Raw genomic sequence first — 12,971 nt, forward strand, 5'->3', positions numbered from 1 at the left:
TTAAATACCTGCTTTATAAGCACTTTCCCCAAAAATGAAGCAGGGCGACTAGGTGGAATTTGCATGAATTCACTGAGAAAAAGTTATACCAATCTAGCTTGATTCTCTGCATTCTTTTTTGATTTTTAAAAACATTTTACAAGATTTTTGTGAAAAGAATTAGAAAATATGGAAAAGAAATTCTATCTGTCGTTAACAAACTAGTGTGTGTGTGTGTGTGTGTGTTATGGCCGAGTTTCTAGGTTAGCAGAAGGGTGTGACATATGGGGGATGCAGTGAAAAGAACACTGGACCGGGGAGACTGAAGCCCTGAATATTCAGATGTATAAGGAAGGAGATGGTCCAGTGGGGCAGCCTAGGCATCTAGACTCTGATGTCCAATAATGTGGATTTGCATCAAACTCCTTGGCCAAATGACTCCAGTTTCACTTGCCTTCTTCATGCATGAAACAAGGGGATAGCAGGGTGTAGCGAAGCCTGTTGTCATCTAATCCACTGCTTCCCTCAGCTTTAAAATTCTATGAAACTAAAAAAAATTACATGAATCAAAAGAAAATCATATGGTAATATATATGCTGGTGCTCTGTGACAACACGGAGGGATACAGTGGGGAGGGAGGTGGGTTCAGGATGGAATAGACACATGTATACCTATGGCCAATTCATACTGATGCATGGCAAAACCCATCACAGTACTGTAAAGTCATTATCCTCCAATTAAAAGAAATAAAAAAAAATCATAAAGCTAAATGTGTTAAGTCTCCAGATAAGACAAAACTGGAAGAGTAAGGGTGAAGAATGAAAAAGCATTCAGACTTGTGTCAGAATTGGCTGAAATCACTATCATGAAATTTAATAGGAAGAAACAAAGACCTCAATTTAGATGAACAAAAGATCATCTGTGCAAATATTAATACAAAATGGCATAGACGTGGCTTGATAATTCACTCAAAAAGAGCTAGATATTTTAATATATGCTCTTGGAGCCAATGATATGATGGGATGATTAGATTAAATTAACGAACTCTCAGACTAGAGTAGCAGAAACAGTATTTATGGCCATGAAGGCACAAATCCCATGGTGGGCATATTTCATTTTATTATTTTTTAAACATTTATGTATTTGGCTGCACAGGGTCTTAGCTGCAGCATGTGGGATCTAGTTCCCTGACCAGAGTTAAACCTGGGCCCCCAGCATTGGAGCATGGAGTCTTAACCACTGGACAACCAGGGAAGTCCCAGGAATACCTCATTTTACTGTGCTTCCCAGATACTAGGTTTGTTTGTTTTTTTTCCCCCACAAATTGAAGGTTTGTGGCAACCCTGCACAGAGCAAGTCTACTGGTACCATTTTTCTAACATTTGCTCACTTTGTATCTCTATGTCACATTTTGGTAATTCTAACAATATTTCAAATTTTATTATATTTGTTAAGGTGATCTGTGATTTTTGGTGTTACTACTGTAATTGTTCTGGGGTGCCACAAATTGTTCCTATATAAGACGGTGAACTTGACGATAAATGTGTATGTATGTTCTAACAGCTCCACCGACTGGCCATTCCCCATTTCTCTACTTCTCCTCAGACCTCCCTATTCCTCGAGATGGAACAATATTGAAATTAGGCGAATTAATAACCCTACAGTGACCTCTAAATGATGCTCAAGTGAAACGAGGAGTCCCATGTCTCACTTTAAACCAAAAACTCAATAGAAATAATTTAACAAGTGAGGAAATAATATCTAAAGCTGAGATAGGCTGAAAGCTAGGCCTCTGGCACCAAATGGTTAGCCAAGTTGTGAATGCAAAGGAAAACTTGAAGTAAATTAAAAGTGCTATTCCAGTGAACACACGAATGATAAAGAAGTGAAACAACTTTACTGCTGATATGGAGCAAGTCTGAGTGATCTGGATAGGAGATCAAATGAACCACAACATTCCCTTAAGCCAGAGCAAGGCCCTAACTCTCTTTAATTCTATGAAGGCTGGAAGAGAAGAAGCTTCAGAAAAAAATGTTTGGAGCTAGCAGAGGTTGGTTCACGTAGTTTAAGGAAAGAAATTGTCTCTGTAACATAAAAATGTGAGGTGAAGCAGCAAGTGGTGATGTAGAAGCCACAGCAAGTTATCCAGAAGATCTAGCTAAGGCCATTAATGAAGGTGGCTACTAAACAACACATTTTCAATGTAGATGAAATAGCCTTATATTGGAAGGAAAGACATCTGAGACTTTCACAGCTGGAGAGAAGAAGTCAATGTCTAACTTCAAAGCTTCAGAGGATAGGCTCTCTCTCTTGTTAGAGGCTAATGCAGCTGGTGACCTTAAGTTGAAGCCAATGTTCATTTACCACTCTGAAAATCCTAGGGTCCTTAAGAATTACAGTAAATCTACGCTGCTTGTGCTCTATAAATGAAACAAGAAAGCTTAGATGACAGCACATCTGTTCACAACATGAAGTGCTGAATATTTTAAACCCACTGTGGAAACATAATGCTCAGAAGAGGATTCCCTTCAAAATATGAAGGGAACTGACAATGTATCTGGTCACACAAGAGCTCTGATGGAGACCTACATTGAGATTCATGTTGTTTTCCTGCCTACTAATGCAACATATGGGCTTCCCTGATGGCTCACGGATAAAGAATCTGCCTGCCAATGCAAGAGATATGTGTTTGATCCCTGGGTTGGGAAGATCCCTTGGAGAAGGCAATGACAACCCACTCCAGTATTCTTGCCTGGAGAATCACATGGACGGAGGAGTCTGGTGGGATACAGTCCATGGTGTCAAGAAGAGTTGGACATGACTAAGTGACTAAACAACAACAACAACACAGTATACATTCTGCAGCCCATGAATCAAGGAGTAATTTTGAATTTCAACTCTCACTGTTTTAAGAAAGACAACTTGTATGGCTACAGTTGCCATAGACAGTGATTTCTCTGATGAATCTATCCTGGGCAAACTATAATGAAAACCTACTAGAAAGGATTCATCATTCTAGATGCCATAAGAACATTTGTAACTCATATGAAGAGGTCAAAATTACATTAACCAGAGTTTAGAAGAAGTTCACTCCATCCCTCATGGATGACTTTGAGAAGTTCAACACTGTTTCTAGGAAGTAACTAAAATTAACGAGAACTAGAATTGGAAATGGAGCTTTTTTGTGACTGAATTGTTGCAAAGTCATGATAAAGCTATAGCGACTGAGAAGTTGCTTTTCATTCTTACAGATAAAACATTCATTTTGATATATGGCAAAACCAATACAATATTGTCAAGTTAAATAAAATAAAATTTAAAAAAAGATAAAAAATAAATAAAAAGGCATATTTATGAAAAAAATTAAAAAAAACACTGATTTTCCTTAGCTTTGAATGTCTGTCATATTATCTATACTGATTGAAATGTACTTACTTCTAATGCATAATATACGGGTTTATCTCTGCCGAGTTTGTAAGCCACTGTGGTCAGAAGGCCATGTTCAGAAAATACACACTGTAGGAAAGAGAAAAAGAGTTTACAGCCAGGAAAACAAAAAGACAGCATAAGAAAATTTTTAAAGCAAAAATGATCTAGTTATAATTCAATAAACATGACAATTTAGAAAATATATCTTAAAAATAAAAATTACCAGTATTAAGAACAATACACTTGGGAGACTTGGATAGAGATATATATACTACTATATACAAAACAGATAACTAATAAGGATAACCAATAGCACAGGAAACTCTACTCAACACTCTGCAATGACCTACATGGGAAAAGATCTTAAAAAAGTGGACATTCTTTGCTGTACACCTGAAACTACCACAACATTATAAATCAACTGTTAACTTCAATAAAAATTATTTAAAAAAAAACAATACACTCAAATAGTACAAAAAGTTTATCCCTTGTTGGAATTAAGAATCTGACAAGCTCCTAGTGAGATATTCTACTAACACAATTAAAAACACACATATAAAAGTTAAAGAACCTAAAATGGTTCTTACAAGAATGCTTCAAATGTAGTGATACTCATCATTTTTATTGAGCTCTAAATTAAACCCTGATAAAAAATTTTTAAAAAGCTGCTGACTCAAAAGTTACTTAATAGCAAATTATGTTCAAGTATTATTTATATGAAGTTAAAGAAGACTTCCATTAATCTTTTAATTTGAAAAACACCAACCTTACGGCCTGTATTACATAGTAAGAAGCAGCCTGTTCCATACCTGCAGTTAGGGGAAGAATGAACAGTGGGACAATTTTATTAAAAGTAAATGCTGAAACGTTAATAATACAACATTGACATTTAACATAGAACAATAAAAGAAATTAAATTTTTTGAAAAGTTTCAAAAGTTAACAAATATCAATACACTCTTGGAATAATGTTTTAAAGAACAGTCTAGGGACTTCCCTGGTGGCCCAGTGGTAAAGAATTCTCCTGCCAATGCAGAGAACACTGGTTTGATCCCTGGTCTGGGAAGACCCCACATGCCACAGGGCAACTAAGCCCATGTGCTACAGCTACTGAGCCCACATGCCTCAAAGCCCGTGCTCTGCAACAAGATAAGCCAACCCAATGAGAAGCCCAAGCACCACTAGGAAGTAGCCCCCACTTGCCACAACTAGAGAAAGCCTGCACAGCAACCAAGACCCAGCATGGCCAAAAATAAACAAAATATTTTAAAAATATGTGCTTTCTTAAAGAAAAAAGTCTAGAATAAAATGTACTTAGTGGAATCCTAATGGAAAAACTCAACATTCAAAACACTAAGATCATGGCATCCAGTCCCATCACTTCATAGCAAATAGATGGAGGGAAAATGGAAACAGTGACAGACTTTATTTTCTTGGGATCCAAAATCACTACAGATGGTGACTGCAGCCATGAAATTACAAGAGGCTTGCTCCTTGGAAGAAAAGCTATGACAAATCTAGACAGCATATTGAAAAGCAGAGATATTACTTTGCCTACAAAGGTCCATATGGTCAAAGCTGTGGTTTTTCCAGTAGTCATGTATGGATGTGAGAGTTGGAGCATAAAGAAGGCTGAGCGCCAAAGAATTGATGCTTTCAAACTGTGGTGCTGGAGAAGACTCTTGAGAGTCCCTTGGATAGCAAGGAGATCAAACCAGTTAATCCTAAAGGAAATCAACTCTGAATATTCATTGGAAGGACCAATGCTAAAGCTGAGGCTCCAATACTTTGGCCATCTGATGCAAAGAGCCGACTCATTGGAAAAGACCCTGATGCTGGGAAAGATTGAGGGCAGGAGAAGGGAGCGGCGGAGGATGAGATGGTTTCATGGCATCACCGACTCAATGGACATGAGTTTGAGCAAGCTCCAGGAGTTGGTGATGGAAAGGGAAGCCTGGCGTGCTGCAGTCCATGGGGTCGCAAAGCGTTCGACACGACTGAGTGACTGAACAACAATGAAAAAATGCAAGTATAGTATTTGGAGCTTAGTCGTAACCCAAGTTCATGTTTATATTAATAAAATAGCACTGAGTTACAATAAATCCTAAATTCTCTCACAGTTACATCTCTACTAATCCACGTGGAGGGAAACATCATGGCTAATAGCCATTCAGCAATGGGGCAGGCCGGCCTAGCTCCATTATTAGGCAGTCGTAAACCTCTGGCATGGAGACGGTATAGGTCCAGCGTGGGGGAAAAGTGTAGCTGGACTTTGGCACAGGAGTAGCTAGGAGGGAAAAGCTATTGCTGGTCTATCTTCTCCCTTCCCTATACAGGATAGGGTGTTCTAACAGTGCTCAGAGAGTCAGAGCCAGCACGTAGCACAGCTGCCAGGGAAGAACTGAATTTACTTTGTGGCGGCCTTATCAGCAAAAGCTTTGGACTCTGTAACAAATCTGGCACTTGGACATGCACGAGTGGTTCTGAATTGTGCCGAGCAGATAAGTGGTTCAAGCTGATATCAGCAAGGGTCCCATGGCAACACTTTTCAAATAAGTTGGCTGTCATCCCTGGCTTACCACAGCTGTCCTAACCTGCCTGGGATTCCCTCCCCACAGGCCCTGCTGCTGTGCTCTGCGACATTCATTAGCCCAGGTGGGAGGGCTCAGCCCAGGGGTGCGCAGACAGATCCCAGCAGATGCTGCTATTAATATTAGTCAGTGCTAAGCCAACAGACCCCACTGGCTGTGTTTGTCTTCTGGAGCAAACAGAACGGGGGCAATTTTTTCTGAAAAACATTTTTCCAGGAACCACTGATGTGAAGAAGAATTCGCCCAATACCATCCATCTCTTTTGCTTGATTCAAGCATGATTGTGGGCTGCTTGATGACCAGCCAGCACATTCAGGGAGCATGGCATCCATCAGTATCTACCTCAGTTTTCAAAGACACCAGTAGGCGAGAGTACTGGAGTGGGTTGCCATTGCCTTCCCCGCAAGTAACACTAGGTTCAGGTAATAATACATTTATGAAGTCAAAACACATAAATCTCTATACCTTTTTACTTCTGTAATGCTGAAAAAGCTACATATTTTAAGTCAATCTCCGTGAACAAATATTCATAAAAGTGGAAGTTAATTATCTGTTCCACACTTTATAAAGGAGAAATCTGTACTGATTTAGTCCCCATATAAACACTATGTATACTAAACAGTAGTGTACAAGTCCTAAATTACGAAATTGACACAGAGGCTCAAGGTACTTCATAGAAGTAAATTCTTAAGTTCATGTACACTTAATAAGTAATTAATGAGCATTATCAACACATGAAGAGACTTCTTTGCTACATTTAGGCCACAACATTTTTTTTTTTTTTGTGGCCAAACAATATGTGGGATCTTAGTTCCCCAACCAAGGATAGAACCCATGCCCCTTGCAGGAGAAACTTGGAGTCTTAACCACTGGACCACCAGGGAAGTCCCTAGGCTACTGCTTTCAAAGCCATATATAGGCAATTATTTTCCTCTTAAATGTTATTTTTTTATTCCCAGTCATCAAAAATATATGGGATTTTCAGCATTTATATGGTCTACCAATCCATTCTCAAGATTCTGCTGTATTCAGACAGTGGGAGTGGTGGGGTAGGGGTGTGTGAGTGGTCCTAGTTGAATCTGTGGAAGAGACAGGAGGCCTCTGCTCCTACACTTAGAGCCTCTGGGAGAGAGGAGGCACTTAAAACACAAGCTTTTAAATTAAAAACACAAACGAACAAAATTCTCCAAAGTTGGAAAGATCCTATTAATCTAACAAACTGTCTACTTCACTCCCCCTTCCTGGATGGTTGCCTTTTTGCATAGCACATTCTGTCTTGCTGTCTCTATCTTCTACTTACCTGCATCTCTTCTGACAATTTGTAACCTGGCTTCTATTTTGAGCATTCTATTAAAGCTTCATTCTTGGAGGTCACCACTGAAGACCTGATTTCTATGTCCTTTTCGTTCTATTTTGCACTGCTTACCAGGCCCCTCTCTTAAAGAGAGACCCTGGATCTCCACATTAATGACTCACTACATTTTATTTGTCTGAATTCTCCATCCAGTCATCTCTTCCTTCTTCTAAATATCTCCTCTACCTATATACTTTTTCTTGGTAATTTCATCAATTCTTATTGCTTCAAAAATCACCTCTAAATATGGGAAATTCAGAATCTATACTTTTATACTACATTCATTCCCCATGACCATGTATGTATAATGTATAGCCTACCAGTATCACCAACGTATCCCAAACACAAAGTCTTCTACTTTAACCCATTCCATACTTTGGCTACGTCTAACCACTGGGACCAGCTGACTAGACTCCATACCTGCTTCCTGTCTCGTGTTCCTCTGCAGTGCCATGGACATCCACCCATACCTCCATCTCAGTCCTCCTCATCCTTCATAGTCCTTGTTGCTGTTACTGAGATGCTGTAGTAGCCTCCATGTCCTCTCTGCCTCTAGTTTTTCCTCACTTTATTTTTTTTTTAATTTTAGTTATTTATTTTTGGCTATGCTCGGTCTTCATTGCTGAGCGGGCTTTATCTAGTTGCAGCAAGTGGGGGCTCCTCTATAGTTACAGTGCTAGGGCTTCTCATTGTGGTGGCTTCTCTGGTTGTAGAGCACGGGCTCTAGGTGCGGGAGCTTCAGTTGTTGCAGTATGTGGGCTCAGTAGTTGTGGCTCCTCGGCTCTAGAGCACAAGCTCAGTAGTTGTGGCACAGGGGCTTAGTTGCTATGTGGCATGTGGGATCTTCTGGGATCAAGGATCGAACCGTGACTCCTGCATTGGGAGGCAGATTCTTTACCACGGAACCACCAGGGAAGCCCTCTCCTCACTTTAACCCAGGACTGCCATATCATTAATGAACAGCTCCAGTCATCTCTGAATAGCAGCCCCCAAACCTTCAGGAAGTATCTCTTACTCTGGAATTTAGGGTGTCACACCACCTTAGCCTTATTTCCCCACGATCACTTCCCTACCCAACTGTTCTCTACATTCTCTAAATAAATTTTCCATTTCTTTCTCTAAATAAGTTTTCCATTTCCTTATTTGCATCTTGGTTCAGTGTTCCACGTGTTCACCAATACTGCTCAGTCTTCAAAATGTCTCACTACTAACAATCTTTGTGATTTTTCTTCCCTCCCTTTGAAACCCAACAGCAGTACTTCCAAGTTTCTTATGGCACATAAGTTCTGATTTATACTATGATGAATTGTATATCTGTGATCTTTTCCTTCAGGAAGAGAAACATGAGCCAAAGATCTTACAATTCTTCACCTCTTTCAACCTGCAGGGGCTGCTGAGGTACTCCGCCTGCCCTCCCTAACTTAAATCCCGCATTTCTGGAATTGGCTGATAATGCTTAAGAGGGAGGGGAGCATAAACAGAAACAAAATCAGGCAACTTTACTGGGCACCTCCCATGTGCTCTACAGTGTCAGATACTTGCCAAAGAGAAATAGCATCTGCTTTACTAGCATTAGGGTGCCAGGCAGAGGAGGAAAGAAGAGGGTAGTGGGGATAGCCTACTTTTCTATCTATCATTTCTCTGACTCCTGACTTAGCTACCTGGAATCCAGAATTCAAAGAATATGTTTCTAGACCATGCATGACCTGTGAAGAATTTTCCTATCTCTCTTCTCAGAAAAACTGTCACCCAAATGTCACACTTTTGCATGAGGACTTCTGACCCTACTAGAGTATAAGAATACTACATCTAAAATAGAGACATTCCATTACTGACAAAAAGGAGAATGTAAGCAGTGAAGTTAACATTAGTGAGAGAATTAGAAAACGCTCAACAGGACTTCCCTGGCGGTCTGGAGGTTAAGACCCCACACTGTCACTGCAGAGGGTGTGGGTTTGACCCCTGGTCCGGGAACTAAGGTCCCACATACTGTGGGGTGTGGCCAAAAAAAGAATCCTCGAGATAAAAACCATCAAAGGTAGACAGCCTGCTTCCAGGGCTGTGGAAATCTTTTCCACACAGGGGACAGTAAAGTATAAAGGTCAAGTGCCCTAAATCAAATCAGCTGGATTCGGATGCAAAGACTGCTTTCCTCACTTGTTAGCTTAACTTCTCTGAGTATCTGTTTTTCTCATCCTAAAGTGGGAGTCATCTTATCACTCTTAAATATGGGGCTTGTTACAGACTACATGTGTGACTATTAAGAAGATAAGATGAGAAGAAAAATGCACCAAATCTCTACTTCTGTCATTCCTTCTGCTTTGTGTTGAGGCAGAAACTTCAAATAACGGGGAAAAAGCATAGTGCCAGAGAAATAACTTTGAAAAATCCCACAAAAATATGACTTTGAAATTAGTGAGAAAGTCTTGTGCAGGAACAATATGTTGAAAATTAGAGTTTCTTCCCTCTGCTCAGCCTCCCTCCAACAACCTCTGCAAAGGGCAAGAATACTTTATTTTTTATTATTTAAAATTTTTTTAAAAATTGTATTCATTTTGGCTGCCTGTATGGCATGTGGGGTTGTCACGTTCCCTGACTAGGGATCGAACCCATGCCTCCTACATTGGACATGTAGAGTCTTAACCACTGGACCACCAGGGAAGTCCGTCCCAAGGCAAAAATACTTTAAACCAGCATTTAGTTTCTGTATGGGAAAGGTTTTGAATTTTATAAATTAAGGTTTTCACAAGCTTCATCAGTGTGTTTACATATGCCATGGTTTGATTTATGTGAAGGAGATGAAGAAAAACAAATGGCAAAAAGTGTAAACATATATAACGGTACTGGCACTCTTGAACTATTAATTTTTGGTCTGGAGAAACTTCAAAAGCTTTTCCTCATTCCAAACACCAAAGGAAAAAACAAACAAATGAGACCCCCTTGGTTTGCAGGTCTGTTTCTTAAAACTCACGTGTTTTTGGCTTGTCCATCTTGGAAGCACATTTGTCCTACCAACGCAGCAGACTGGTCTCCCAAACACTGAAAGGATATATGACAATAAAGAATACTAAGACAATATTATCCATTTTCTTTTTAGGAGAGCCATAAGATTTGTTTTTTCTTCTTCATTTAAGAAGGAGAGAATTGTCTTATATTCTTTGTATTGCCTCCATTTGGCCATTGCCCTATGTGTTAATGCTCCGAACAGGGATAGGAAGGGAGAGTTAGAATTAATTTACTCAACAAAATTCTTAATAGCCCACACTGCATCCCAGCAAAACAAGAATTAGCCAATTCTTCTGCTCTTACTTATTTTCCATAGTTAAAGAAGGAACAGATTGATTAAGGCAAGCCAGAACGTGAAAGGGGGTGGGGTAGGGAGGTGGTAGGGAGATGTTTGGTGATGAAACTTACCCCAGATATTGGCACACCTTCCAAGGCCCCAGCTTTCTAATGAAATTTTAAAAAAGGATTATGAATAATCACAAATTTGGCTCTACTAACATAACTGTAATAGAAATGAACACAAATAGCAACATGCCAGAGCATGTGGGCAGACAAGACAAAGCAAGTGTTTCAACTACATGAGTGGTTCAGAGAGAGAGATACTAGAAATATTCCTTGAAGAGACATGGATATGAAACACTGGACAGGGAGCCAGGAGATGCAGGATCTACTCCTGGTTAGTTAGTTAGTCACCGAGCAGGCTGCTGAAACTTCTCTATACCTCAATTTATTCATCTACAAAATGGGCCTGAGCTTATATGAATGCCACAGACCATTAGTTCTTTGCTATTATTGCTGTTACTATGAACAGACTAACACATCCTTCATAATGAACATAGAGCTATCAAACCAGCACAGAACATGTTTATTTTGGAAGGCTGAATTTTACTAACTGTTCTTCCTACCCAAACTGCTCTTGATAAATAAGAAACAAGAGAGAGGTTCAGGTATGGGGCATTATTTGTTCATAGTCAACATCATTCTTCAAGTTTTCATAAGCAAGAGTTAATTTGTGTCATGAATAGTGGTTTTGATTTTGAGCCAGTATGGCTAGCACTTTAAGGAAAAAATGAGATTTAAGTGGCTGACTGTGAACTTTACCAAATTTAATTTTGAAAAAAATACTTACACTAATACAAACCAACATGTAGTGATATCAAGGAATTAGGGGAAAGGAATATGATCTCCAAAGTACCTGTGATGTATTGGATTGGCTTAAAAGTTCATTCAGGTTTTTCCATATCATCTTATAGAAAAACCTGAACAAACATTATGATGAACCTGATATTAGGAAGAGTACCAAACAAAAGCTTTCACCTGACCTTTCAGCCTGCCATTTCTCTGGGAGCTTTGGGTTCCCTCTCTATGATAGTGAGGGGAAGAAGAGAAGCCACCTCACACAGCTATGGTTAGGAAGTAAGAGCATGCATGTGGAAACCATTCACAAATTAGAAAATACCCACTAGATAGTGGGGTGATATTTTATTTCTTTTATGCTTTTGGGTTAGTCCAAGACCTTTTATTTACTGTATATATTCTTGGACAATCTGAACCTGGCTTATAAGTGAAAGTGAATCAGGAAACCTAGAGACTGGATATGTAAGGTATTCAGATACTGGAAGAAGTCTTTGCTTACACTATTCAAGTTATTATCAAACTACCAGCAGAATCTACTATGTGCGGTCAGGCACGGAAAGCGCTCTTTTTTCTTTACAGGGAGGGGGTCCCTGGAGGATTCCTGGGAATATTCTCTGGTGAAGCATGCAGAAAAAGTGACAGTGCATTTCCAACTAACTGGTCTGAAAGGTTGGGCAAGATGTCATTTAAGAGACACAGAGAACATATAAAAACTATACCTCATTTCCCTATTATGCTACAGCCCAAAAGCACATCACAACCGTACTTTGTAATAGGGTCCATCAGAATTTCTCATTTCAGAAAACTATCTTAGTCTTTTATTTTGAAACATCACTCCTAGTTTTATGGAGGACTTAAAAAGAAACAAATAAGATTATGTTTTAATAACAACTAAAGCTTCATTAGAGCTTATAATAATTTGGAGGGTCATGGAAGAGTCTGGATTAATTTGCTGAGTAAATGGATTTCTGCTTATCTAAAACTAAATGGAAATGCACTGTATCTTTTCCAAATGAACGGGTAGCATCATTGGTGGGCAACCTACTCACCGGGCTATGAGAGATTTTCTATAGTCAGCAAGGGGGAGAGAGGGGGACAGAAGGATAATATTTTAAATGCAAGAGAAAACTAGGCCAGTTAAATGTTTTTTCAACCATCCTCTGAAACTGTTTCTCAAGAACAGTTTTTTTTCCTCTGACCCAAGTCAGTTTATAGGTAGCTATGAAATTATCGAAGCACTTTTAAACTGTAGATAAGCAATGATTATGCTTCCCTTAAAAAATTCCATGTTGCCTTAAAAAGGCTTTATTATAAATGAAACACTTAAGACTTCTTGCTTAAGCTTTAACCAGAACACTCGGGTATTCTAGTGTATTAAGTCTGTAAGTAGACTAATATTTTTTATGAAATGTCCAAACATTAATTTTTGGTAATTAATCATAGACTTTTCTTAATTTTTACCATACGTTCTAGATT

General features: G+C 39.2%; 1 protein-coding gene across 6 annotated transcripts in view; it reads right to left on the reverse strand.

Moving 5' to 3' along the window:
• Window positions 1-12,971, reverse strand: part of GK (glycerol kinase) — a 74,354-nt gene that overhangs the window by 21,620 nt on the left and 39,763 nt on the right. For 3 of the 6 annotated variants that reach the window (XM_061410490.1, XM_061410493.1, XM_061410492.1), the window contains 5 exons: window positions 12,545-12,562; window positions 10,767-10,802; window positions 10,324-10,391; window positions 4,175-4,217; window positions 3,415-3,495 (listed from right to left, as the gene is read on the reverse strand). In XM_061410490.1, the coding sequence (XP_061266474.1) occupies window positions 3,415-3,495; window positions 4,175-4,217; window positions 10,324-10,391; window positions 10,767-10,802; window positions 12,545-12,562 (246 nt within the window). The remainder of the gene's footprint in view (window positions 1-3,414; window positions 3,496-4,174; window positions 4,218-10,323; window positions 10,392-10,766; window positions 10,803-12,544; window positions 12,563-12,971) is intronic. The other 3 variants (XM_061410495.1, XM_061410491.1, XM_061410494.1) reach the window with 1 other exon arrangement.

Source organism: Bos javanicus, chromosome X (assembly GCF_032452875.1).
Source record: "Bos javanicus breed banteng chromosome X, ARS-OSU_banteng_1.0, whole genome shotgun sequence".
Lineage (NCBI taxonomy): Eukaryota > Metazoa > Chordata > Mammalia > Artiodactyla > Bovidae > Bos > Bos javanicus.